A 27,094-nucleotide genomic window follows, 5' to 3' on the forward strand; every position below is an offset into this window, starting at 1 on the left:
AGTCAAGAAAATGTCCGTACTCCTCAGTAAGGTAGGAAAGGCTATGTGTGAAATCGCTCCGTTTTGTCCCATCTGTCTTAATCCCTCGTTCTTGGAGCCACGGTGCAGTCTGAAATCCGGCTAGAACATCTGTGGGAGCGTGTGTTAGTGCATGAGAAGGCACCAACTGTTATTCTCTTGCCAATCGTATGGACGCACACACTGTGGTTGTGTGCGAATGTTCACGAAATGTGCACTTTTCAGTTCTTGTATTGTCGTTTTTCTTTGTAGTGCTTAATTTTCATTCTTCTTTTCTTTTTTTTTTTATCTCCCCTGTAATTATTCCCCTTTGTGTTGTTTCAGTTGAGTGCGAACTCGGAATTGACGTGGCAAAACCCCATTGTCTTTGTTTTCTTTTGTGCTATAAAGTGGAAACCGATGAGACAAACTCGAGGACGCTTACGAGACGAGGCGAAGTTATCCACTCGCTTGAACGACAGACTGCAAACAGTTAGGAAATTGTCTCAAGGTGAAAATCTGTAAACTGAATACAAAGAGGTGTAAATATGAAAAATAATAATCGTAATTTTATTATTATTTTTTTTTTTTAAAGAAAAAGGTTGAAAAATGAAACGGTATGAACACAGAAGACACGCTCGTTCAGCCATGACTAACATGAACACATGTTTCACACGGCATCACACCACGTCACACCAAAAAAAAGCACATTCTAAACATCAAAAAAACATATGTCGAACACACCTTCACTCTCACACACACACACACACACACACAGTGTCAAACATTCATACAAAAGATAAACAATAATGGATACACTTTTAGTCTGTTCAAACTGTGCTTTCTAAGATCCAGTCCGATTCACACCTCCCCTTGTCCGAGTCTCCGTCCCCATCTTTGGGGAGCAGCATCCCGCTCATTGATTGGCTCCTTTTGTTGCGCATCGTGCGCCCTAATTTGAGCGCACCTCCTCCCTGATGGGACGAGTAAGTCTTTGAGCCTCCTTCGCTAAGCGAGTACCTCCTCCTCGCCCTGCTCCTCCCTCCCTGCTCCGCAGGGAGAGTCTGGTACTTGGCGGAGGAGAAGGCAGCGGCGGCGGAGGAGGGGGCGCGCGGCGCCCGGCGCAGAACGGGCGTATCTCTAAACCGGGTAGAAGGGACGGGGCTCGGCGTGGGCACGTAAGGGGAAGGGGCAAAGAGAGGCGGGGTTTGGTTGAGAGCGGTGGAGTTGTTGCGGTTGGTGTTCTCCAGAACGGAGGACGGGAGGAACACAGAGGAAGTAGGGGAGGAGAGGAAATTTTCAGCGGCGGCCGAGGTGTTTGAGCAAGCTGAGCCCGGTTTACTCGGAGCAGGCTTCCGCTTCGGCCTGGGCAGTGATCCGGTGGCGGCGGCGGTGGGTGATGAGATAAGAAATTCAGCTTTCTCTTCACCTGCTTTTTCCCTTTCCTCGGCTCCACCCGTTGGGCTTCTGGCCGCCCAGGGCTGGCTGAGAACCGTCATAGCTGTGGAGCAATCGGGCGGGGAGGAGTCGGAGGACTGAGTCATCAGGTCTTTACCCCCGACTCCTTCTGCGGCCGCCGCGCTCCTTTTCTTTGTGCCTCCTGAGAGGTCGTCCAATCCGATCGATCCGTGTTTAGAAGAGCTCGGAGTCACAGTGCATCCCTGTGACTGCTGACCATTGGTCTGTGAGTGAACATTGGTCATCGACAGTGAGACCCCTTTCCCGCCGTCACCGTGGTTACACACCTGAGGAAACAACCAAACACACACACTGATTTTATTTACTTAAATCTTTCCCTCAATGTCTTTAAGTCCTGCTCAATTAATGGATGATATATTCAGCATTTTTACGGTCAATGGAATTCTAAATAATCAAGAGCCCATGACGTGTGTTGTGGCCAAACGGATTGGTGTTTGGATTGGTAAATTGGTTTAATAAAACGGTTAAAACACATGGCAATATACAGTGTACGAGGCACACTTCAATTTCAATCATTTGGCGAATATATGTAAATAGGTATATATATATACGGTGAGGTGTCAGGCCAAATACAAAAGCCACAACACAAATGCAAAAGCCACAACACAAATGCTGGCTTTTGCATTTGTGTTGTGGCTATTGTATTTGTGTTGTGGCTTCTGTATTTTTTGTTGTAGCTTTTGTATTTGTGTTGTGGCTTTTGCATTTGTGTTGTGGCTTTTGTATTTTTTGTTGTGGCTTTTGCATTTGTGTTGTGGCTTTTGTATTTGTGTTGTGGCTTTTGTATTTGTGTTGTGGCTTTTGCATTTGTGTTGTGGCTTTTGCATTTGTGTTGTGGCTTTTGCATTTGTGTTGTGGCTTTTGTATTTGTGTTGTGCCATTTGTATTTGGCCTGACACCTCTGGGCCACCGTATATATATATATATATATATATATATGTTATTACATAAAATGACCATGTTGAGTCAAGAATTTGAAAAAACAATGGTGCTGCCAGTATATGTCAATCACGTTAAAAGCTATATTCAAAGAGTGTACAATTTCATATTCATCCTTTCCCTTGCAATAACACATACACACTGTCAATGTATGGTCATAATGCTCAAAAATGCAGTGAAAACCACACATTAGTAGCAGCACACTAAGGCCAATTGCCTCACACGATGAAAAGCTCTCTCCTGTCTCTGGCCAGAGAGGATTAAAGTGGCACACAGAGACCCACCTTATACCGTATCATCAGGATGATGATGAAAACGAGCACCGAGGCCACGATTATCCCTCCGATGATGATGATCATTGTCCCGCCGAGGAACTGCGACTGCATGAACTGGCACCTCATGTACTCCGACTCGGTGGTGAACTGCACGCAGCCGACCACGCGCGTCGCCGTCAGGGAGGTGATGACGTCGTCGTAGATGGCCAGCACGCAGAGGTCGTAGGGGGTACCCGCCGCTAGGTTGTTGACCAGGAAGTTCTTGCTCGACGGGGGGATCATTCTGCGGACGGAGAGGGAAACGGGGACACAGGAAACACTGGTTAGGGCAGAGTTAGAATGCATTGTCATTTGCCTTTGGTTAAGTAGAAAAGATCATATGATAAAAACAAAAACATTGTGTTCTTTCCCTGCAACCAAATTATTTCAGTTGATTCAAGGAAAGGAGATTGCGTTGTATCGTTGAAAGTTAAGATGAATAGAGGAGAAACAACAGGACAGTGAGGCTGAAGATGATACAGAATCAACATGCTGCTCCACTGTGTATTGATGGCTGCTGAATCTTCACAAACCCAAACCCCAAAAGTCACCAGCAGGACACAAGTCCATTTAAATGATTTATTACTGCACATACGTTCCGAGCAGATGCTTTTTTTCGTTGGCAAGCTCTGCTCCAGCAAAGCATAGGTGTATTTCGTAAGAACTCTTTGTTTTCTGCTTTCACCGGTAAATTATAAAGGGAAATGTTTGGGTAAAATTGGTATGTTTGGACAAACACTACGGCACTGAGTAAAGTTTAGCGACTCTTTCATGGAAAGTTGCCCCATTGACTAAAGGATTTGCACACTTTTCCTTAAAAGTGCTTGTCAGCCTTCCTGGGGTTTCTTTTTTAGAATGCTAATGGTATTCCTCATTAAAATCAAAGGCCTCATATGCACTGTGGAGAGGAGCAGAGGGTGATTTCAGCCAAGTTCAGCATCGGGTTTGGAATTTCGAGTTAAAAGAAAGTTGGGACACGTGTTAAAGTTGCATTATGTAATAAATCTAAATCAACTGGCCATAAAATCCTCCTAATATGTCACAGAGACTCAGGAATAATGTTCATATAACAAACTGAACTCACCAACAACAACAGTACAGCCAAAATATTTGCATTAAAATAAATATTTTGCAGACTGCAAATCATGTTTATGATTTGAAATCATGTTTTTTTTTGCACGTGGCGCCACCTACCGCCGTCTACCAATCATTGCAGTCAGTAGAGTATCAGCTGCCGAGCAACGACGGGTTGCCAGTTATGTTAGAAATCGAAACCTAAAAGACCTCTGTATTTTTAATTTGAATGTAGTAACCGTTTTTGGCCACATTCTTACATATGGCACCTTTAAGTTTTAATGGTTAGTATTAAGAGAGAGGGGATGGATATAGGAGTCGGTTATTCAAGCGCCCTCAGCGGAAATAACAGCACAAAGCCATTTTAGCATTCATCTCAATGAATGCTAAAATGGTCACCTGAATACTGTTTCACTGTGTATGTCCCTCAGGTTTGTACTGATATACTTCTCAGGACACTGCATTGACTTCCATTCATTTGGACAGCCCAACCCTAACCTTAACTTGAAGCCGTAAACTCAACCACTTCCTCAGAAATGAGGTTCTGCTTCACGAGGACCATCTTTTGGTCCCCATGAGGACTACTTGTACTGACAAGCTCAGTAAAGGCCCTAAAGCGGTAACAAATACAAGTACACACACTCTCTGACATTGAAGTGTGCAGGTTAATGATCGGGGTGAATGTCATCGGCAATTACAAGCTTCATATACAAGCTACATTTGTATACACGGACAATGATTCATTTCCATATAATTGCCGCGGCCTCGTGTGTACGAAAGAGAGCGTGGCTGCGTGTCACTTCAGTTAGCAAAGCATTAATATCTCCGTGTTTGTTGTTGCAATTTCCGCGTACCCAGCACATTTCCCCACTCCTCCTCCTCCTCCTCCTCCTCCCCCTGTAGCCTTTAAAACTGTCAAACTCCTCACGGACGCATTAATACTGCATGTTTCTGGGGTGTGCATTTATATATTATGTGTACATGAATATTCATTGGATAGATGGAATACATCTTGAACACCTGTTCCATTTTGTGATCATAATGATCAGGACATTATGGGGGCAAGACCTTAGCACTTAGAAAAATGCATGCATGCATAGCAATTATTCCCGGCTTCACATGGGCTGCACCTAACAATTATTAGCTGTCATTTGTTTTCTCGATTAATTATTTGTTTGGTCCAAACAATGTCAGATAATGTTGCTTGTTGTTTTTGAAACCTTGAAATGATGATGCTCACAAACCAAAATCTGACATTTTTTTTATGATTTCTTTGTCAAATGGAGGAATGAAGAACAAAATGTTTCAGCTTCTTCGATATTAAAGGCGCCATATGTAAGAAAGTGGCCAAAAACGGTTACTACATTCAAATTCAAAATAGCGAGGATTTTTAGGTTTGGTTTTCTGACGTAACTGGCAACCCGTGGTTGCTCGGCAGCTGAGACTCTACTGACTGCAAAGCACTATGAATTGCCTTGTGTAAGAATGGTGCTATACAAATAAACTTGCCTTGCCTTGCCTTGCAATGATTGGTAGACGGCGGTAGGTGGCGCCACATGCCAAAACATGATTTCAAAACATAAACATGATTTGCAGTCTGCAAAATATTTTTTTGGCTGTACTGTTGTTGTTGGTGAGTTCAATATGTTATATGAACATTATTCCTGAGTCTCTGTGACATATTAGGAGGATTTTATACAGCAGACACACATATGCAGCCTATATTGGATAATGCTCATGCTACATACATGTTACGTATGCAAAGTTTTACAAGGTTTTCAGGGTCTTAATGCAAATGCAAGTAACCACAGCTACTTGCTAAGGTTACTGTAACAAAAGCAGAATGTGTTTTATCGTGTGAACATGAACTACAGGCTAAATGAAATACGGAGTATAATGGACCACTGTCCTGGGCTCCACAATGTTTTTAATATCCTTACCAAACACTATCCAAACACAGCTGAACTGACTGCTCGCAACCAACATGGATCCCTGCACTCTGTCTTTTGACAAGTCATTAAAAACAGCTCACACCTCGGGCACAGACAGAAAACTTCAGTGGTTATGATACCGTGGCTTTTTAATACCGCTGTATACTTTGAAATGGGGCTATGGTCCAATTCCTTTAGTCCCTTACTTAAATGTATCACTAAAGCGCCGCAGAACAGTGTAAGAGCATGATGATCTATGATCTGTCTCTTATAGTGATAGTGAAAGTGCAGTCATTTTCTCAGGGCAAACAATTATGACTGGGGACAGTAACCGCTCATAGTCATAACCCAATGAATGTGCTCTAAGTTTCTAGGTTTCTTTGTTTGTTTTCTGGTTAGCAATGTATCCACATGAATAAACCACATTGGCTTGCATGTGTGTATGTGAACGGGGGACTTCGGCGTCGTTACACACCCACAAAGAGGGGACTCCCGTTGAACAGGGGACATTTTTCAGGTCCCCACTTTGTCATGCCTAGAATCAAGCTGAAATCATGTCAAACATGCTCTGGTGGAGCAAAGTGGGGACTTGGAAGTGCGTGAGTGTAAAAAGCCCATACTCGGCACTGCCCCTGCTGGCCGGAGCAGGGACCCAATATCAACTGTTATGATGTCTTGACTGTGCGAGCCGTCGGCATTGTGAACTCATCCAAACTGACTCATTCATTGTGGCGAATTTTTCTTTCTGCGTCTGAGGCTGGATGTTGCTGCCAGGATTTGAAGCCCCACAGTGGGCAGATGATTTCCTTGGCCCGAGACTATTACACTAATCTATCGACTCTATTCTGCCAAGCTCTCAGCCCAGGGCGCCTGTGTGTGTGTGTGTGTGTGAGGGTTTCATTACTATGAGCATGCATTTGTGTATTTATGGCTACATGTGTCTTGCAGTATATAATGTATGTGTGTATGAGAGAGATTTCCATTACAGTAATCGTCTCCTACTATGGCAGCCTCCTCTTTCCCAGTGGCTGTCGCTGTGTCTGGTCTCCTGCCAAGGTTCATCACAGATAGAGCACTACATGTTGCCTCGACCCAAACACTTATTGCGTTGGCATGTGCATGAGTGTGTTGTGTGTTCATCTATTCTAGATTTCACGCATGAGGCCAGCGTGATCTCCATTAGTTGCTCTCACCTACAGCTAAACTCAGAAAATGACACCCTTTTTTTTTGCCAAATAATTACTCCCTAAAAACTGCTGGGTTATTTTTTCAAACCCAATTGCTGTGGGGTCATTATTCTGGGTTATGAAGAGGGAGCTTTAACCCAGTTGCTGAGTTTACAGTCTTTTCACTGCGATATATGTGTTTGCTTTGTGCACATATTGAAATCACATTTTTAAATGTTTTAGTGGAATAATGCATGGAAATAATATTTCACAAAGTAGAATGAACTCAAAATCCAGGTAATATAAAGCAACATTTGGATAAAATATGTGGTTAAATTAACCCAGCATGTGATTCGTTTAATTTAAACGTTTTCACTGCTTTATAGAATGTATACAGGGAAACACTAGTACTGTGCAAGTCAAAGTTGTCTGGCTTCTCTCTTTTTATTTATCTTAACCTAATATGCATTCATTGTGTGAATGTTTTGTTGTGTTTCCCTTTAATGAGTAACATCTGGGGATTGTGATTAAGCAGCATGATTACATCTGGTCACACTTGTTAACATCTTGATGCTGTGCTGGTTTTTTTTGTGAAGTGTGCTAATTTGTTTTAGTTTTTTTTTGCTGAGATGTTCAAAGAATTGATGCTTACAGTAGTAAAAGAAAAGGGCGATTTCACAACATGAGGTGGCGATGACACCTCCATAACTGCGAGCACTTTCATCATAAAATGTTGACAATCATGTGGAGATCATTATTTTAAACCTATACGTCCAATACTAGAGCTAAAAGCAGCAGCTATTCACCTTTTATTTAGCATCACCTCAAATTTAGTTAAATGAGTAAATTCAGTAATGCAACATTGAAGAGTTAAAAAAAATATATACATTGCTCTATAGTGAGGGGATGGCTGTATTACATTTCGCATACTGATATATTGATCTCTTAAATGAACAAAATCTTCCCCAAAATGTTGAATAGGCAATATTTTCTGCTTAATTTTACTTTATGTAACAAAACAAAACAATCAAAGATGTGATGGTGATTGGTCAATATAAAAAAAAATATATAAAAGTAGAATAGGATATTCTATTCTAGTAATGGACTATCTAAAAATAATATATTATACATTATTATCTGTCTTTTTAAAACTAAAAGAATAAAGGCAATTTTGCAGTACCTGTATTATAGTACATTTATCCATTAGTATTATCTGTGTTTGAATAACAAAATATGAAATTCCAAAGCAGTTACTCATCGGAAATGGATGAAAATGTGGGTCACATACATCTAAAAGTAGGTTTTCCAATTATTTCAGAAAATGGTATTGGGTGCTTCTGGCTAAATAGCCTCCCATGCTACCATAAGTCAAAATTAAACAGCCTGTAACAAGAAAAACTGGATGGAAAGAAGTTAAAAAAAAACAAAAAAAAAACACACAAAACTTTTCTTTACTCTACCTGTTTGAAACAGGTGTTTCGTGCTTCTGCATGCTCCCATTTACTTGGCTTTGTCGTGATTCATTTCTAGTTCATTCGAATTTCATTAGCAATTAGGCATACAATCTCACGGCAGCACAGCCCATTGCATAGCACACCATTTCAATCAAACCAGTAAAGAATAACTGGTTTCCAAGCACAAAGTGAAGAGGATTAATGGTAGTTCAACTTCTGCTCCATTACTGCTGACCTCAACGCTAATGTGGCTTACACAGCAGATGGCACCACGCCATGCTAATAGGTCTGAGTCTCTCAGGCAGACAGAAAACATTGCAGAGGCTAACTTCTTATCTTTGTTTTACCATGCATAATGCCCCTGATGCCAGAGCTAATGGTTAACAAGCACCCACACAGCTTGTAATCAGAGGTGGAACACGGCTTTTGAGGCAAGGCCAGGTGAGCTTTACTATCACATCCCTGCCCATTTTTTTCATCAATCCAACTTCAACAATACACTCAGGGAGAAAAATGGTATGCACCTGTTGAAAAGGTAAATATTAGCTTCTGGATTAGCAGTGCATCCACTGTTCGCTGCAATACAGATTATGGACCGACTATAAATGTGGACTCAAAAACGTGTGGAAAAAGGTCTGGATCTTCTCACACTAATGAACAGTTAAATAATTTACACAAGTTTCAACTGAAAGGCTGCTTATTCCCTTTGAATAAGGCAAGGTCACGTGTTGCCAGACTGCAGTGCATGCACCAGCCAATCGATGTGCATATGCAAATACTGCAGGAGGCCATTTTGTCCACCAATGGACTGTGCAAAAAGATGGACATCGTCTTCCTTGTTGTTCATGAAACGAAATTCACAGACATCACATGTAACCAGACGCGTATTGGATGATACCAGCTGTCAATCACACTGGTCTCCATTCATGTGCACCATGCTTTATTGTCTATTTTCCTCTCAATGGGAACATAATTTACAAAATTAACTTTGTGTTCTATTGAAGAAGACCCGCATCTAGCAATTGAGACCATTAACTCCTCAGGTACATGTTCACTCATGCTATAGATCAAGTTAGAATAAAAGCCCATTGACTTCCCTCCATATGGAGTGCTCTTTGCTTACCCTTAGTGGCCGTTCAATACATTGTTACTTCCTGGTTAAGCCTCCTACAACCTCAGAGATTGTAGCAGTCGTTTAAGTTTATTGCAAGCCACACTGTGCAAAATGGGTCTAATAAACTTTGATAAGACATCAAGTTTGATGTATGCAGACATAATACTGTGTGTGCGACGACTGAATCGCAAGCCAAAACGTATGTCAAAACCATTCACGATCAAGACACAAATTGCCATTGGCCAGCACCACCGTGTGTGTCATATATTACCAGACTAGAGATAAACAGAGAAGTGAAGCTCTCTTTTTTTTTGGTTTTTACGCCTGTGTCGCATTGACCTATACGTCATTTCATGCTCCATTTCTATTGATTGTTTTAGTAGATGCAGTAGATGGGTTGTGGCAGACGTGAGATTTTTATCCTATATTTCTGACACTGTCAGAATTTTCGTCCAGGCTAACTTTGGTCCGCGACAACGGCCATCTGTGAACCTGTCTTACAGTACGACATAAGACCACAGTTTTTGAGGCACGACCAAATATATCACCACATTCAGTTGTCCTGAAAATTGGACAATTACATCCACTATTTTTGTACAGTGGATTCGTGCACCCAACAACACGAACACCACGTTACCATCACTTTAGCAAAGCTTGGACAATAGTGACTCTTGCTTAAAGGATCGGGCAACCACAGACACTAAAACCGTCATCGGCACAGAGCGTCAACCACACCTGCGATTAAACATGAAAGCAAAGTGGAGCCATAATATTACAGTTGACACACATTGTCACCTTATTGAAAAGCCAGAGTGTAGCAGCATTATCTAAAAAAAAACTATAATTATACTCAGCCTTTGCTCATAATTATCCTCACTCGCACACTTAAGTACCAAAAAGGCTCATTTGTGTTGAGATACTGGCTATAAGAACAGTTGTCTCATCAGTGAAAACAGATGACAGAAATAGAAAACATTAATGCTCTCTGTTTGCTCTTTAACAGTTCAGTCTTTCGTGATAGCATTGCTTTTAATTTGAATTGATTTACAACGTCAATAATAGTGACACTGCTGCCGCCAATTAAAGTCACCAAAACGGTGGAATTCTGTTTGAATTACCCTGTACCTGTACCATTGTGGCCAGTGCTGAAAGGACTGATCGAAGGTTTAGTTCCAAATGAAAGTGACCAGCTCTGGTCCTACATTTTGTCAGTTCATGATTCCCAAAACGACAGCAGGGAGGCTCGACACTTAGCAACATCTGGTTACTGCTGAGCTGAGGGCAAACGAGCTGCAGACTGGACGTCGAAGTGCCGCGCGGTGAAAGCTGTCCCAGATGAGCAGAGGTCTTTTCCTCACTATCCGTAGCGGCGTGTAGTGCTCCATCTGTCCAGCTCAGCTCCATTCCCCGGGTTTTAGTTGAGTCATCTACATCTAACATTAATGCTGCAGTAGGCTACTTCTTTACTTTCTTCGCTAATCTGTTTTCTTTTTGTTCATCGCGTTTGCTGATGTTTTCTTTGTCCTCCCATCTCTTCTCATATGACCCACATTCTTCCCATTCTTTATCATTATTATTATTTTCTCAATGTCTTCTAGCCTTATGTCCTCGTTCTGCTTACATCCTTGCCATCTTTCTTCTTTGTTTTATTCTACCTATCATTCTTCCTTCCATTGCTCTATTTAACTTATTTGACTGAAAAAAGACGGGGGGGATATGTTGCCTCCCTCCATCTATCCTACGAAAGCATATTTTGCTGGTAGCTGCATTTAAAATCCCATATAGAATCCTTACCACCATAACACACTTACATTAGCTCCGCGATAACTTTATGGTGCTATAAAATTAGGATTGGTAATACAGCATGATAAAGGCAGTTCAGCAGTGCTGAGCAAGGCCTTTTACCCGGAACACTGGGATCGTTGGGTGTGTGTTTGTGTATGTGTGTGTGTGTGTGTAGCTCTTTTAAAAGACCAAATTCATCCCTGACCCCCTGTTGTGCAGCCTCTTAAAAAAAAGCTTGCCTCACAATTTGCTTCATGTGTAGATTTTTTTTGTCTTTCAGTTCAGAACCACTCAGCTACTATACTGTATAGGCGGAGTGGAAAACAACTGAAGCAGTGCAGTGAGGGGGGGAAAAAAAGGAACATAACAACTGGCAGAGCAGCAGAAAGCTGCAGGATGTATGTATTCTCAAGTAACGTTCATTTTTTTTTCGATTCTGCAGATGCAGTTTTTAACGATTAGTTAATGTTTTTATTACAGCGTGAATGATCTCACGTTCTGCTGCTCAACTGCCGAGACTCGAACGATAACCTGCGTGTCATGTTTCCACGATCTCTGATAGCGATGCGCAAACTCCGCCGCTAACAATATGCCGCTTTTTAGCGTATTTTAAACACTCCCTCACTCCACTTTCCGGGAATGCTTTGGTGTTGTGATTATCTGCTCAGGAGGACTGTTTTAGCTTTGTCAGTGTCCTCCAATGTAAAAGAAAATAACATAACGTAACTGGCGTTGGATGCTGGGTAAACTGTGCTCACAGTGCCCTCTGCTGTAATCTCTTCAAATAGTCTGACGTTTTACTGGGATGTATATTTTAAACTTGAACAGGTTTTTAAGGTTATCCGTTAAAGCGGACCTAGACCGGAAGTTCCAATTTACGCTGTTTTTTTAGTGTGTATCCGGTTGCGTACTTTGAACCGCAGAAGAAGAATAATGTCCGTTGTGGAGGTGTTTCACGAGCTACAGTGTCTTCTGACTCCGGGTCAAAGTCATAAAAACGGACTGCGACGGGGAGTCGTGAAGAAGTTATTTTTAAACACTGTTAAAACAATGTTTTGATAATGAGTAGCAGTGCATCCACCGTTCCAGAGGGGGGAGCTGCGCTTCTGAGAGCGGGTGTGCTGAATATGACCACTTCCGGGGTACTGGCCAATCACAAGACTCTGTCTTCTGGGTGTGAGAGTTGAGTCTGAAATATCGCGTGGCGGGGGAACACCGTCAGAAAAGAGGATTTCTATCGGCTCGTTTACCGTTTTTGACCATAAAAACAAGTTAATGTATGTAAGTAGACCTCCATAACTAACAAATATGTGCAACAGGACCACTCTATGTGAGCTTTAAGTCAATTACTTAGTCGATGACTCACCGACTACCGTAGCTGTTATTTGCAGCCGTACTGCAGATACAGTATTTTGAGACACTAACGACTGCAGACACATAGTGGATAAACTTTATCATTGTTTTATGTTTTCAATAGCCTATTCTATGAGTTCATTTTTCGAACCTCAGCTTGGTTTCGCTCATCCTGACTCTCTAACGTTCTCATTCCTTATATAGCAACCCACTCAAAATGATCCTCCTCTATAATTCATGACGCTTCTTCATAATGAGTTTCAAGCCGACTCTCGAGTATTTCATATATTACTCATTAAAAAACTGTACACATTTCCATATTTTATCTTTTGTTCTTATCGTAATTACTATTGCATCCTGTGCTAGCCTTGTATATCACAGTCATCCTGCATTGAACGTCTCATGTTATGAGACGAGTGTGGCATTTGTATCCATGCGGACACGGAACAGTGTTTTGCAAGGGATGACAAGATGAGCGCATTGATTGAGTAGGCGATAAAAACATTGAAATTGATCTTTTATTTCCATTTCCTACTTTAAAATAAAACGCTGTTATCCTTCAAACGGGAAAATAAGCACACTCTTCAAGTGAACTGCTAAACCCTCAGGAGAAGGGATCAAAGGTTTTTTTTTGCTGTGCATTTTGGAAAAGGTTGGCTTTAAACCATGAGGAGTTTGGTTCCTTACTAATCTAAAAAATAGCAATACATGCCATTATCACATAAACTCAAGTATGAGAAAGCTTAATTCTGTTCATTTATCTTTCTTTCTCTGCACAATCTGTATGTTAAACAACCTTTTGAACATCATTCATTACTTTTTTCTTTAATTCCCACCTCTCTAGCGCCTATTTCTACTCTGTGCCTGTTTTCTGGACGTTGACGTTCAAGCAGGCGCTGAGTTAAACTATCATCATCGACGTGTCTGTGAATGGTCCAATAAAGCCAGTGAGGCGTAAAGGCCAAAGATTGCTGCGATAGGTCACGTGTAAAAGGTCGGCGCGTTTTTTTTTTGTCCATCAGCATCAGCCTTCCCTTGACCTGCCTCTGATATAAGGAGTTAACAGCCGAGACTTAGGTGATAGCTCTGCGAATGACTCAATTTAGTCCCTTACAGGTTCCATTTAAGAAGGAAAGAAAAGAGATTTCAGAATCTTTACAGGATAAAGAAAAAAAAAGAAGAAGTCTGAAGGTGATGAGCTATTCAGTTACAAACTCCACCAAGAAATGCACTGGGCCAGACAATGGCTGCAGCCAATATGTAGCTGGTAATGACGTCTACCGTCTACCGATTCATCCTCCAACATGTGTTTCCAACCCTTTGACAGATAAGTATATGTGCTGCATTCATGGTCAGTGCTACTCTAAGAATTTATAGTATATAGAAGTCTTTAAGAGACAGTGAAATGTATTTTTTTCACAGTTCCACTCAAACACAACAACCCACGGGCCACACTTTGAATAGGCAGGTCATAGAGGAAGACGAGAGTGGAGCTGTGTTTACTGCTATTGCTGACATCTCCACATGCCGGGATGCTTTAGTGCATGATATGTTGACGACGTGAGTTGTTGACGTGAACAGAGACGGTGCAACGTTATTTGTAGGCTGCATCCTTCATCTGAAAACATGGCTCTGTGAAGCAATACTAGCAGACCCTGACCGAGAGAGCGTTTGTGCGTATGCAGCAGCAGAGCAGGGGCAGTCGGGTACAAAAGGAGCATTTAAATACCATCAAACTGCTGAATAACCAGTCATTTTGAGCGGTATAATTCCCTCCTGAAACTTCTTTTCATGGGTGCCCTCTTTGTGTTTTCAATCATGACCTGTTTGCAGATGTCGGCTTTACTTGCGCCATGTTGCTGTTGCCCCTTTCCGAATATCATCCTGTGTGCAGTGCGGGGATGTCACCATGCAATACACTATTTATACTGAGAAAGATACTTTCTAAAACACTGCCGATGAACCAATCCCAGACTGGAACCCCAAATATTAAAGGTACATCTCCCATTTTAAATTTAGACATTGATATGATGCGTTTAATACAAGCTGGTCTACGGTGGCCCAGAGGTGTCAGGCCAAATACAAAAGCCACAACACAAATACAAACGCCACAACACAAACACAAAAGCCACAACACAAATACAAAAACCATTATTTGTGTTGTGGCGTTTGTATTTGTTTTGTGGATTTTGTATTTGGGCCATACAATCTAGCGAAGTTTCTAAGATTTAAATAAGTTTTCGTGATTCATTTTGTTAAAACCCTCTATTTGATCAAATATCGAAATAATAAGGCTCAAGCTGAGTACTGCCAAATTGTTCTTGCCACAGCTTGACAAGACTCTTCATATTTCATGATGTAATTAACAAAAAAAAGTAGCATCTGTGAACTGAAAATTGCACTTTGTCAAGTTGATTAAAAATAATGCCTCATACGTCACCCTTTTTCGATAGTAATAACAATTAAATATTCATCCGCTTTATCAAAAGAAATTGATGATTTTAGTGCTGGAGGAAACTTGAGTTGCACTGGGCTGTGCAAAGGGGTTTACTCTTGTGACTGACTGAGCAACATACTTGCCTCTGGAATAGAAATGTAATACTCGAGCTGGAGGACTGGCATTCAAACACCGGAACTTCTGCTTCTGCTTGGCTCAAGTGTCCTCCAGAAACACTGACACTGAATCCCTGTCCTCACCCAGAGAGCTTTTCTGCAGCTGACCCTGACCTCCGCGAGGATGGAGCTGCGTGGGTGGGGCTTTCTCACCCAGGCGATACGACGGTTACATTACGTACGTCTATGGGATTAACAGAAGGTCGAGAAAGGGAGAAAATGTCTGCAACAACCCCCCAAAAAAATCTAAGTCTAAGAAATGGATGTAGCTGTAGCTGCTTTGAAAAGTGAAGCCTCAAAAGTATGTGGTAGCCACCAGGAATTTGTGGGAGTCTCACTTGCTTTATATTGTAAATAAATATTTGTATTCAAGAGTTAATGGTCTCAATCGCTAGTTTCAACAACGTCAAATTTGCGGAAAATTGACAATGGCACGTATGAGTGAAGCCTGGTTGTGGTTGTTAGGGTTACACCCTTTGCAATTGGAAGACTAAGGGCCAATTCCAATTCCTATCTTAACCCTCAAGTTCAACCCTTATCTTAACTGGCCCTCAAAAAGGAATTGGAATTCACCCTAAATGCATTTCTTATATACATCATACATTCTATGGTAAGAAAAAAAATATATTATGCAGAGCAGGTGGCCAGTATAGAGCATAAATGTCAAGGTGTGGAAACTATAGCTCTCACTGGATGCAAAGTAAGTGATAAGTGCACTTTTCCTCGTCTATCACTCTTTCCTCTCCCACTCTCCTCCTAATGCGTCTGTCGTTCGCCGACATTTTACCCTCTTCTTCTCCCCTTCATCCCTCTATTCTCTCCACTTCCCTCTGTCTTTGTCCTTTTCTTCTTCTCCGTTTTTGCGGGTGACGAAACAAACAAAAAAACGCAATCAATGCGTTTCGCTGCTTTGTTGCCAGCTGAGAAATCAATCAGCTCTCTAAAGACAAGAGAGCTGCACAATAACACTCACATAAACACACCTCATGACTTCACCACTTAATACTGGACAAAAAAAAAAAAAAAAAAAAACAGATGAGGGAGAGGGGAGGCAGAAAAAAAACGACAGGAAGAAAGAAAAACGCTGATTGATGTGACAGGGTGAGGACTCGTCGTCGGGGAGAGTGGTGAAAGCCTCTCTAATCAATTCTGCTCTGTGCCCACACAGGAAGCTGTTTGTTTTTTGTGGCTGAAATGTTCTTTAACCTAATACCATCAACAAGTATGTTCAAGTGTTCGGGGCTGGAAGTATAAAATCGGACCCCTTCGAGGATGAGAAATCCTACAAATGTGAAAGAACAACGTAATAACAAGGATCTTTGATGTTATCTATTCAAGAAAGACGTCTCATAAATCCCTGTGATGCTTTCTCTGAATGGGGTTAAGTACTGATGAATTAAATACAGGAGATTATGAATAATATGAGATGCCGATAATGCTGGCATCAGAGTCACAGAGAGATTAAGACGGGAAGAGATCAAAGATCAGAAAAGTATAGCGAATTGTATAGGGAAAATAAAAATCAGTCGGTACAGATTAATTTGATAACAACTAAGGGGAAAAGGCAATCACTGTGACCCTGTCCGTCCCAGCTGTCTGCCACCACGATACAACGATGATGATGATGCATACCCATGGAAATATGAATGGGGATTAGCAATAAACATGAAAGGGAAAAAATATAGGCATATTTCCCTATGAAAGATCTCTGTGTTTGCGTATTCCCCCCCATTCCACAGCAGTAAATATTGAGCTCAAATAACAATCATCCCTAGCAAGATCAATCTAATCCCCGTTATCTCGAGTAAATGGCAAAAGTCAAAAAACCAAATCTAGTGGAGCTCTCTCCCTGTCAACGCCGCTGGTTTAGGTTTAACACATATCGTCTTCGGCCGTACCACAATTCTACAGAAGCGTTATTACCTGATGAGTTTACTGTAAAAAAAACAATACATGTTTCATGTTATAATGTGATAGTTTATAATATTGTAGGTCCCGGACCTGTTGACATAATATGTTGTCAACTGGCACTGGCCTTCAGCAATCCAGCACTACGGTCAACCCAACTGACACTGAATTTTAACGCCCCCCTCCTTGCAAAGGCTTTTATTGTAAAAATGCCTGTGATCAAGCTGATTTGTAAGGATAGCGACGTCCCGTTTTCAAAATAAAACACAGAGAGCACTGTGTGTTCAGCACATTAATATCTATTAGCATACTGGAAAATAGACATTTTTACTGTACAGTTTAGGCTACGTTTACACTAGCACGGGTATTTTTTTACAAACGGAGACTTTACCCTGCATTTGTGCCTTTCGTTGACACACAAACTTTCGCATCTGAAAGCGATTCATTCTAAAAACTCTTTTTAAAAAAATAGTGAAATTGAAAATTTGGAAAACTCAGTTTTACGCGTTTGCATATAAACGGAGAAAAATAGAGTTTTAGGTGGGAGAGGTTATTGTCCCGGAGGAGGGGCGTGAGAATTTTAGAATGTCGCAATCATCGCTGCTGTCACTTGATTAGTTACATCCTTACATCAAGGGTGAGAGGTCAGATGTTGTTGTTGTCGTTGAGGATTCTGATTGGCTTGTATGGCTTTCTCCTTCTTCCTACACTGCCGCCCACTGGCTTGGCGTAGCTATGATGGCTCTCGACAGCATATTTATGCGGGTTAATATAAACAGAAACTTGAAAACGATTATGTGTGCACAAAGTTATTTTGGAAAACGGACAGGAGAAAATATCTGTTTATAAAAATATCCAGCTAGTGTAAACGTAGCCTTAATGTCAAGATAAATGTCCCATATGGCACTTATTAATCAAAAACACAACTTTGAGATTCGATAAAAACAAAAGTTTCCATAAATTCGATCTGTATTTATTTTGGTGGCAGCAATACACTTCTGTAGAAAATGTATTTTTTTGAAGAGTGGTTTTATGAGGAACTAACGTTCACTCCATGTACCAAAGTTTGACAAATCAGCAATTCTACATAATGGCAAACAAGAGCTGATCAACTGCTGCCTCCACCAGTAACTTAGCAGTAGCAGTAGACCATGAGAGAGCAGTTTACAAACTTGAAAAAGGCTGTCTAACAGTGAGATTAAGTGACGGCCATATTGTCTTGTTTTGTTTTATTTAAAGGATCAGATTGTAGCATCCTACTAATGTTGTCCTGTGCCCTTGTAGTGCCTTTATAAGGCCTGTGGATTACTCTTGTAACACCTAGTGTTCCAGTTGCACTCTATTAGAGCTCCTCAAGCATCGGCGTTTGCCTTACACTCTTAGTTCTCTCCGGTTTCATCTAGGTCCCGTTTCAATTTCCTGTGATCACATTTTCCAACCGCATCATTAAAGTTACATCTAATCAACGGTAATCTCATCTGCGCGGCTCAGCTCGGTCTTGGGTAACCGTCTAACCTCCACGTAGTGTAAACTGTCCCACTTTGACATAGCGATTCCTGTCGGTCTTACCTGTACACCAGTGAGTCGTCTTGGCTCCCGTTGTACTGTATCTGGAACATCCTAATTCCCGGGATATTCCTCTGGAAGTTGAACTTTATCAATGCGGTCGACGACGTGGCCTCGGCCGTCACCACCCTTTTGTCCACGCCGCCTTTAACGTCGCCCGTCACGTTGCTCCCGTTGGCTTTGGTCGACGTGGAGATGTCCGACGATCCCGGGTCAGGTTCCTGGATGTTGTTGGTGTTGTTGGAGATGTGAGGAAGTTTTATAATGACCAGGTCTACCGTCTGGTGGGCTTCACCGGCGGGGTTGGAGGAGATGCAGGTGAAGGAGCCCGTGTCTTTCACAGTACTAATGAGGATGTCCAGAGTCCCATTGGCGTAGACCAACGTTCTGGTGGAGTTAGACACCAGTTTGCCCTCCGGGGAGATCCAGTGGATGGCTGGCTCTGGGTCACCTCTCGCCTTACACCTTTCAAACGATGAAAACCAGTAGAGTGGAACTTATTATTAGACAGAATGGGGTCAACTGTGCAGTCAAAGCAGTGCACTGCTTAACGGTGGCTTTTGGAATCTCCACCTCTTTGCTTTTTAGACTTTAAGTAGAGAAGAAAACCTGACCTGTTCTGTGTTGACACAGCAATTTATTCTATAATTTCATGAAATGTCAACAGGGTGCAGCTTATATTTAGATCTCGACATTAACATAGTTATGCTAGTAAGCCATGTTTTACCTATTTTTAAAAACCAAATGTTCAATACAGAGAAAAACGTTAAGAATGTGTTCCTGTTAATGATCAAAACAGAACTTATTTGAGTGACACACGTATTAGCTTTTTGAAGACTGATCTACAATGAGCTTTTGTGGGAAGCAAATGTTCAACACCAAAAAGTCCCCAAAAGTTAAAGAGCATGTCTATGTATGTGTATTTTAAAGGAAGCACCTTAAAAAGTGTTTATCAATTGGCGGAAAAAAAGATGGTGCAAACTGTAATCACTTACTACCAAAACGAAGCTTACATTAAATAATCTTAGCCATTGCATTCTTGGCATTTATTTTATAATTCAATGCATTAAAAAAGGATTCCGCAGTCGATGACAAATGTTAGGTAAGTTGACCCTCCGTCGTTTCCATAAACACTAAGCGGAAGACGCGGGAAAAATAACAAAAGCACCATCTAACTGATTGTTTTTCTGCACCCCCCCTCCCCTCCCCCTCTCATTTTCATTTACACATTTAAAAGCATACTGTAACATCACGCCACGTTTTGGAAGCATGTGACCAATATATATGCAAATGAAGTAGTCATCATCATCATCTCTCAGACCAGTTGTTGTTGTTTTGTCCTCCTGCGTAATGTCCCTGTTTTGTGTTTTTGTTGAATGGGACGCATTTTTATGTTCAGCTTATGAGCACGACGACGCACGACGGCAGACTGTGAAACAGTGTGAAAAAGTGTGTCTGTTAGGGGTGTGAGAAAAAAACCAAAAAAAAACTGATACGAACCAGTAGTTGGATATAAAGTAAAAGATGCAACTACACTGATATGCGTAAATGCACTATGAAATAATCAGCGGACCATCTGTTACTGTTATGAACCGCTTTAAAGAAGCTGCCATGTTCCTAACTGCATCTTCAAGCTCTCATTAAAGACTCTCGCCAGACTCACTAACATCGTAGGTTGACTCGGAAGCAAAGTTTCACAAGCATGGTGAGTCTCGCAAGGATTGCTTACAATCTTTTAGTGAGCAAAATGCCCCGCCTTTTGCCCTTTGTTAGCTGAGATTGGCACCAGTAACCCCGCTGGTGTGACCCTCATGTGGATGATAAAGCGGTAGGAAAATGAGTGAGTGAATAGAATGATCGTCTTCCTTGAATCGTATCATTTGATGTCACCCCCTCTTGTGAAGCTTCTTGACTTAGCAAACACCATGTTACAAAAGGTTCACCTGCAACCTGGCTCCAATTGGACAAAACCAGATGTCCAATCATATGTGCCATGATTTATTACATACATTCCTCTACTGATTTACAAAATCAACATATTCTAATGAAGACCCTGGTTGCTATTCGGTATATTGTTGCTTCCAGGTTGGCTTTAGAGAGGAATCCAGAAGACTATGGCCATTAATTAAAGGTGCTATATGTAAGAATGTGGCCAAAAACAGTTACTACATTCAAATTCAAAAATACCGAGGTCTTTTAGGTTTCGTTTTTGTGACGTAACTGGCAACCCGTGGTTGGCTCGGCAGCTGACTGCAATGATTGGTAGACGGCGGTAGGTGGCGCCACATGCCAAAACATGATTTCAAAACATAAACACGATTTGCAGTCTGCAAAATATTTTTTTTAATGCAAATATTTTGGCTGTACTGTTGTTGTTGGTGAGTTCAGTTTGTTATATGAACTTTATTCCTGAGTCTCTGTGACATATTAGGAGGATTTTATCGCCAGTTGCTTTAGATTTATTACATAATGCACCTTTAAGATACAGCCTATGACCAAGATACTGAATTGTCCTGTAACTGAGACATGCCCATCTCCAGTGTTTGTTTGTGTTTCTTTAATAATGAGGAAACTATTAAAACCAAACGCACTATTCACACTGTTTTCATATACTTGACAAAAAAACTGATACTGATACCTCAGTGCAACTCGCTGCCCTTCAAGCACCCTCATCTCATGGGAGTATCTGGTGATGAGCGGGGGCTCACACAAGAACTCCTCCTCGGGGACGGACCAGAAGTACCGTCCAGAGAGGTGCTGGGGCGAGGCGCACGTCTCCAGGTCGTCCTCCCTGTTCAGTCGTCTCAGCCACAGCAGTTCACAGTTACAGTGGAGCGGGTTCCCACCGAACGACAGTGCGAAGGACGTGGGGGTCATGATCCCGGACGTAGCCAGGACCTGTTGAGCAAAATTGTTATTATTATATAGGTATCACCAAATTAAAGCTGGGATAGCTTGTAATCATTTTGTACCTGTGCTCGTTGAAACAGAGGATCCGGTGGTAGCTTTTGGAGTTTGTTGGAGGTGACATCCAGCCGGTTGAGTTTCTGTAGCAGTGAGAAGGTTCCCTCTGGGATGAAGTCCAGCATGTTGTGGTCTAAACTTAGCGTATGGAGGCTTGTCATTCTCTGTTGGAAGAGCCAGAGGAAAACACATATATTAATTACTCTGGGCATGTTTTTAAATTAAATTGGAGAGGTCAAGGATGAAGGAACATAGATACAATGAATTTGTTCAACTCCACAGGGTAACTGATAATGATGATGTCACTTATAAGTGGTTGTAAAGTTACCCCTGGACAATCCCTGAGTTATGCTGTAGTGGATAAAGGCTACATTCATACTACTCTATTTTCATTTTAATACACAATTAGATACACTTGTTATCCAATATTCCTTGGCATGTAGAGCCCCCAAATGTTTGCCCTAATTCAATTCCTATTTGGTTCTTATCATTCGTGACTATTCTAACCGACTTTCTCCACAAAGCGACCTCAGGCAAAAGTTGTTTTTACACCATTACTCGACTGCCAGCCATCGCTAACTTTAAAAAAACGACACATTTGTTGACACGTTTTGCGTCACTCTGTGGATCATTGTCTGATTGGTTGTTGCTCTTTACATTACATTGTGCATTTTTGTTCTACGTCCGTTGGTCCATCCTCTTGGAAGTGGAAAATGACGACTGGACGACTGGAAGAAGATCGTTTTTTCTGAAAACATAGTTGTTTATGTAGTATGGATGAATCTCCCATGGATCTCCCATGATGCACTGAGAATTCTTCTCTATCTCTTTCTATCTGAGTCTTCACTTAAGCCTAAGTTTTGTCCACCATGGGTCCTGGATCCAACCGGATCACAGTGCAGGTTGCACTATGTGGTTAAATAACTGCAGGAAGTCATGCAGCAGCAAAGGCGGTACTGCAGCTGAGTTGCAACTCATGAGTCCGAGAATACTTCAGAGGATGTGACATTCGAAATCGCATAAAAACTGCTTGTTGACTCGCAAAAAAGCACCGATAAAGTTTTAACTATCAGCAATAAAAAATGCACAGAAATTAAAAAAAAAATCTCAAGTGAGACAATCAATGGAAACTGCATATAAGCTTATTGAGTTGTCTCCTAATGGCCTCTGTTCTGTCCAGAAGCCCCTCAGCTCTTTTTTTTTTTTTTTTTAAAAAAGGCCAAAGAGGTTTTTATAGCCATTTTATTGACACTGGGCTCGTTTTTAAAGGCCTCCAGACAAACAGCTTTGAAAGTTTGCTGCAGTTTAAAGAAATCCCTGACCTGAATGGCCTCCCATGGAATTGAGTCCAGATTATTGTAACTGAGGTCCAATTCTTCCAGCGCCAGCAGGTCATTGAATGCTCCCTGGTGGATCAGCACCAGCTGGTTGTTGTTCAGAATCAAGTGGTGAAGCTTCGACATCCCGCTGAACGTGTCGTTCCCTATCCTCGTCAGCCGGTTACTGTGAGAGATTGAAGGAGTAACAACCGTTTTTTTAAAAAAAATTTTTTCGAAACATGCAGTCCATGCAGCTATAAACAGATCAGTAATCGGTCAGTGTTACCTGTTGAGGTGAAGGGCTCTGAGGTTTTCCAGATCGGCAAAGGCATGAGGTGTAATGAAGGAGATGGTGTTTCTCGATAATGTGAGGTCTACCAGGCGCGTCATGTTTGCGAAATCTTTCCTCTTCACGCTGTGGGAATGGATAAGCAGCAGAGCAAAGTTCCATTAGAAAAGAGACAGACACGGTGCCATATGATTGTCCCACCAGTATTAGAGTCACCGTTTTTGAGCCTCTTTTGAGTAACACCTGGAATCCCAGTGAGAGCGAGTTTGGATGAGCAAAGCTGTCAATCTCAGGATGAAAAAAAAGATGTCAAAATATGACTTCAGAGAACAATGTTTGCACGTTTTGTCGCTCCTTAAATGCACAGTGGATTTGAAAGGGATCTTTTGTGGGCAAACGTTTCAACATTTTCAAGAACAAAAATGGTCCTCAAACGGGGAATTCCCATATCTTATTCCTTTCATCCTGTGCAGCTCATTCAATATTTTTGAGCGTGAGCAGCTCTCTCCAGAGTTCTGCAAACCCGAAGAACAGCGGCACTAAACAGCAACGCCATCGGGAATTTCACGAGGTCCTTGAAGAATGTGCTTTATTTTGTATATTTTACTTTTATTATTTGACACCCAATAAGTTTTATTTTATTCCAGTGCCAGAAGTGCTTGACAAGCAAAGCTCCAGGCTCATGAGTCTATGCTTCCAGTTATGACGAAAAATTAGTTCCAAGTCAGGCATTCAAGTCTGATGGTATACTCCATCGACCCAGTATTACCCAGTATTTTGGCCATTGTTCTTACCTTCTAATTACAGGTTATTATCAATACCAAGTAACACATTTCTGTTACCATATATTTACTGGGTAAATAGCTAGTAATTGGGGGCTGTATAACCCAATAATACACAAAAAATCACCATATAGAAACCAGGTGAATACCCAGAATTTTTGTTTACACTTATTGGTCTGTATCCAGTAATGTCCAATAAACATTTAACAAGCTTAGTAGCTCCTGGATTCAACTGACTATCAACTGTAATTCATTGCGGGCCGCCAGAAATGTTTCTGCGGGGCCGCCATTGGACCGCGGGCCGCACTTTGAGAACCAATGGTTTAAACAATCGAGAAAGTAACTGTGATTAGCACCAACACAAGAAATTTAGAGGAACGTGTCCAAGAACTATAGTCCATACCTTCTGAGATAAAAAAAAGAGGTGGTGCACAAACACAGATTGCTTAAAAACACTGTAATTTCCACACCACAATGTCGTCCATGTACAGTGAGATCCATTGACAAGTGTTTGCAGGACGGATGCGAACGTTAACCAAGAAACAGAAATGGCAGATTAGAGGGTATAAGCAGCAGTTTTTTGTTGACGGCGCGCGACTTTTACCTCGTGACAAAGTTGTCGGCCAGCCGCAGCTCCACCGTGTGCCGATCGATGTTCGGCGGTACAAACAGGAGACCTTTCTTGGCGCAGAGGGTTGCCAGGTTGGGCGACAGGATCTGACACATGCATCGCTTCGGGCACACCTGTGCCCGCACCGCCATGGCGACTGCCACCATCACGCACAGCAACAGCCTCTCCATGGTCACCACCCTAACCTGGACACACCTGAAAAAGACAAAAAAGAAACCAAGGATGTTACTTAGCATTCATTTCTTTCACACTTTATGTTCATCTTGTCATCCACTGTGCTGCTTCCTGTCTGCCCCGCTCATTACAGGAGCTATACTCAAAGTTTATGTACCTCAAGGATATGACACCGTGTTAGTATGCATCAGGAATCCCTCAAATCTTTATGTGCAGTGATATAACTACTTATTACACACTTATTACACTTGGCAACTTTGTCGTGAATCTGATTAGAAAACATTATATGAGTGGCCAGAATTAATTCCTGAGAGCCCACAGGTCACGGCACCAACTTTCAAGTATCACTAATGAAACCATTGGAGATTATTAGACTTATTAGACATTGCCCGGCAGCGTCCGCACAAGCATGCGCACACAACTACTGTCGCCATTAGTAAGCAGTGCTTGTAGATAATTAGGAGAGAGGGGAGAGAGTTAAGAGAGAAGATGATAGAGGGAGTGTGGAAATGCTCGCTAATGACAACCGTGATTGAGGTTTGAAGGACACGGGAGAATCGGTATTAAAAGGGATCTCTCTTTGTGCAGCTATTCTTCTCAGGATACTGCACTGACTTCCATTCAGGGTTTTTGGTCTACCCATCCTGACAAGGTTAGTCTTTATGCCAGAAAAAGGTCTTAAAGAGGTAACACACACACACACACACACACACAGTGAGAATATGAGATTTTAACCCCAGGGAACCTTACTCTGCTGCAGAGGACAGTGAAAAAAAGGCTGCATTAGCATTTCCAGTCCAATAAAAAGTTGATTATTAGTGAATGAACTAACAACCGCTAATTAGCCGCCGCTTGCAGAGCATTCATTACCTCTGCCAAGAGGTTATGCTTTTGGCCGCAAGCCCACTCCAACGCTCTAACCCCCCGTCGTTTTCACGGCCTGTTAACTCCGAGTTCAGGTCGTCCCGTACATGACTTTTTCGTGTTGTAATTTCAAGTTCACAAGTTCCACTCGAAGGAAGGAAAGCAGAAGACTTTTTTTTTTTTAAAGAATGTCCCGTACTGGCCCTCCAGTAAAAGTCGATGCATATACTTAATGATACGTGTCTGTTTGATGCCGAGTAATGATGTACACATAAATACTGTGATTTCAGATATCTTTTTTTTTTTACTTTTATTCTAATCTTGACTTCTTTCTTTCTCAATATAGGTGAGTTACTTCAGTTTTTAATGCATGGGAGTAGGGTTGTACTTCTACTTTTCAATTTTTATGAAGTATCTGTACTTCTAACCTGGTTCTCAAACTTTGGCACATGTACCACCAGTGGTACGCAAGCGTACTCTTGTGGTACTTGAAGGAAAGTCAGAAATACTTTTCTGCTGTATACCAGGGTATGTGATCGGAGGGGGGGATCTGAGGAATTGCATAGAAAATTAAACTAGTAACACAATACTAATAATTATTAATAAGTAATAATTAGAATTGCCTTATCTCTAGCTCCACCTTTATCTATTTCCGCGAGCAAATTGGGAATAAATCTGCGTCCTGTGAAAAGTCAGTCGCTGACTTTGCTTGGTCTGTTTACACCACTGTATTTAAAGGTGCCATATGTAAGAATGTGGCCAAAAACGGTTACTTACATTCAAATTCAAAATACCGAGGTTTTTTTAGGTTTCGTTTTCTGACGTAACTGGCAACCCGTGGTTGCTCGGCAGCTGAGACTCTACTGACTGCAATGATTGGTAGACGGCGGTAGGTGGCGCCACATTGCCAAAACGCGATTTTCAAAACATAAACAAGATTTGCAGTCTGCAAAATATTTTTTTTAATGCAAATATTTTGGCTGTACATGTTGTTGTTGGTGAGTTCAGTTTGTTATATGAACATTATTCCTGAGTCTCTGTGACATATTAGGAGGATTTTATGACCAGTTGCTTTAGATGTATTACATAATGCACCTTTAAATTTTCCAGGTGGTATAAACAATTTGCAAGAGCAGAATTTTGCAACTTGTATTTAAGAACTGGCTATGGGTTGAACCCCTGTAAAAAAAAAAAAAAAAAGGAGCATAATGACACCGATATCACATATGATTTCCAGTCCCTTGTCCTTATCTGTGGGTCTTATAGAAAAATGTGCAGTGACCAAAAAAAAAAAAAAATCATTGGAATGTATTACATGTGCCGAGTTACATGATCACATGATCAATAAATCCAAACTGGAAACACACGTTGATACCAT

At 41.5% G+C, this 27,094-nt stretch overlaps 1 protein-coding gene across 1 annotated transcript; it reads right to left on the bottom strand.

The window, feature by feature from the left end:
• Positions 1 to 827: 827 nt before the first annotated feature.
• On the bottom strand, positions 828 to 24,851 carry lrfn5a (leucine rich repeat and fibronectin type III domain containing 5a; the record flags this gene model as incomplete). The annotated part of the gene is made up of 8 exons (XM_083907929.1): positions 24,652 to 24,851; positions 23,263 to 23,391; positions 22,980 to 23,160; positions 21,666 to 21,821; positions 21,332 to 21,591; positions 18,697 to 19,158; positions 2,700 to 2,973; positions 828 to 1,742 (listed from the first exon to the last, which is right to left on the bottom strand). The coding sequence occupies exons 1-8, from the start codon at positions 24,846 to 24,848 to the stop codon at positions 828 to 830; spliced, it is 2,574 nt and encodes an 857-aa protein (XP_083764055.1). The 5' UTR covers positions 24,849 to 24,851.
• Between the last annotated feature and the right edge of the window lie 2,243 nt (positions 24,852 to 27,094).

This window comes from Microchirus variegatus (assembly GCF_963457635.1).
Source record: "Microchirus variegatus genome assembly, chromosome: 21".
NCBI lineage: Eukaryota > Metazoa > Chordata > Actinopteri > Pleuronectiformes > Soleidae > Microchirus > Microchirus variegatus.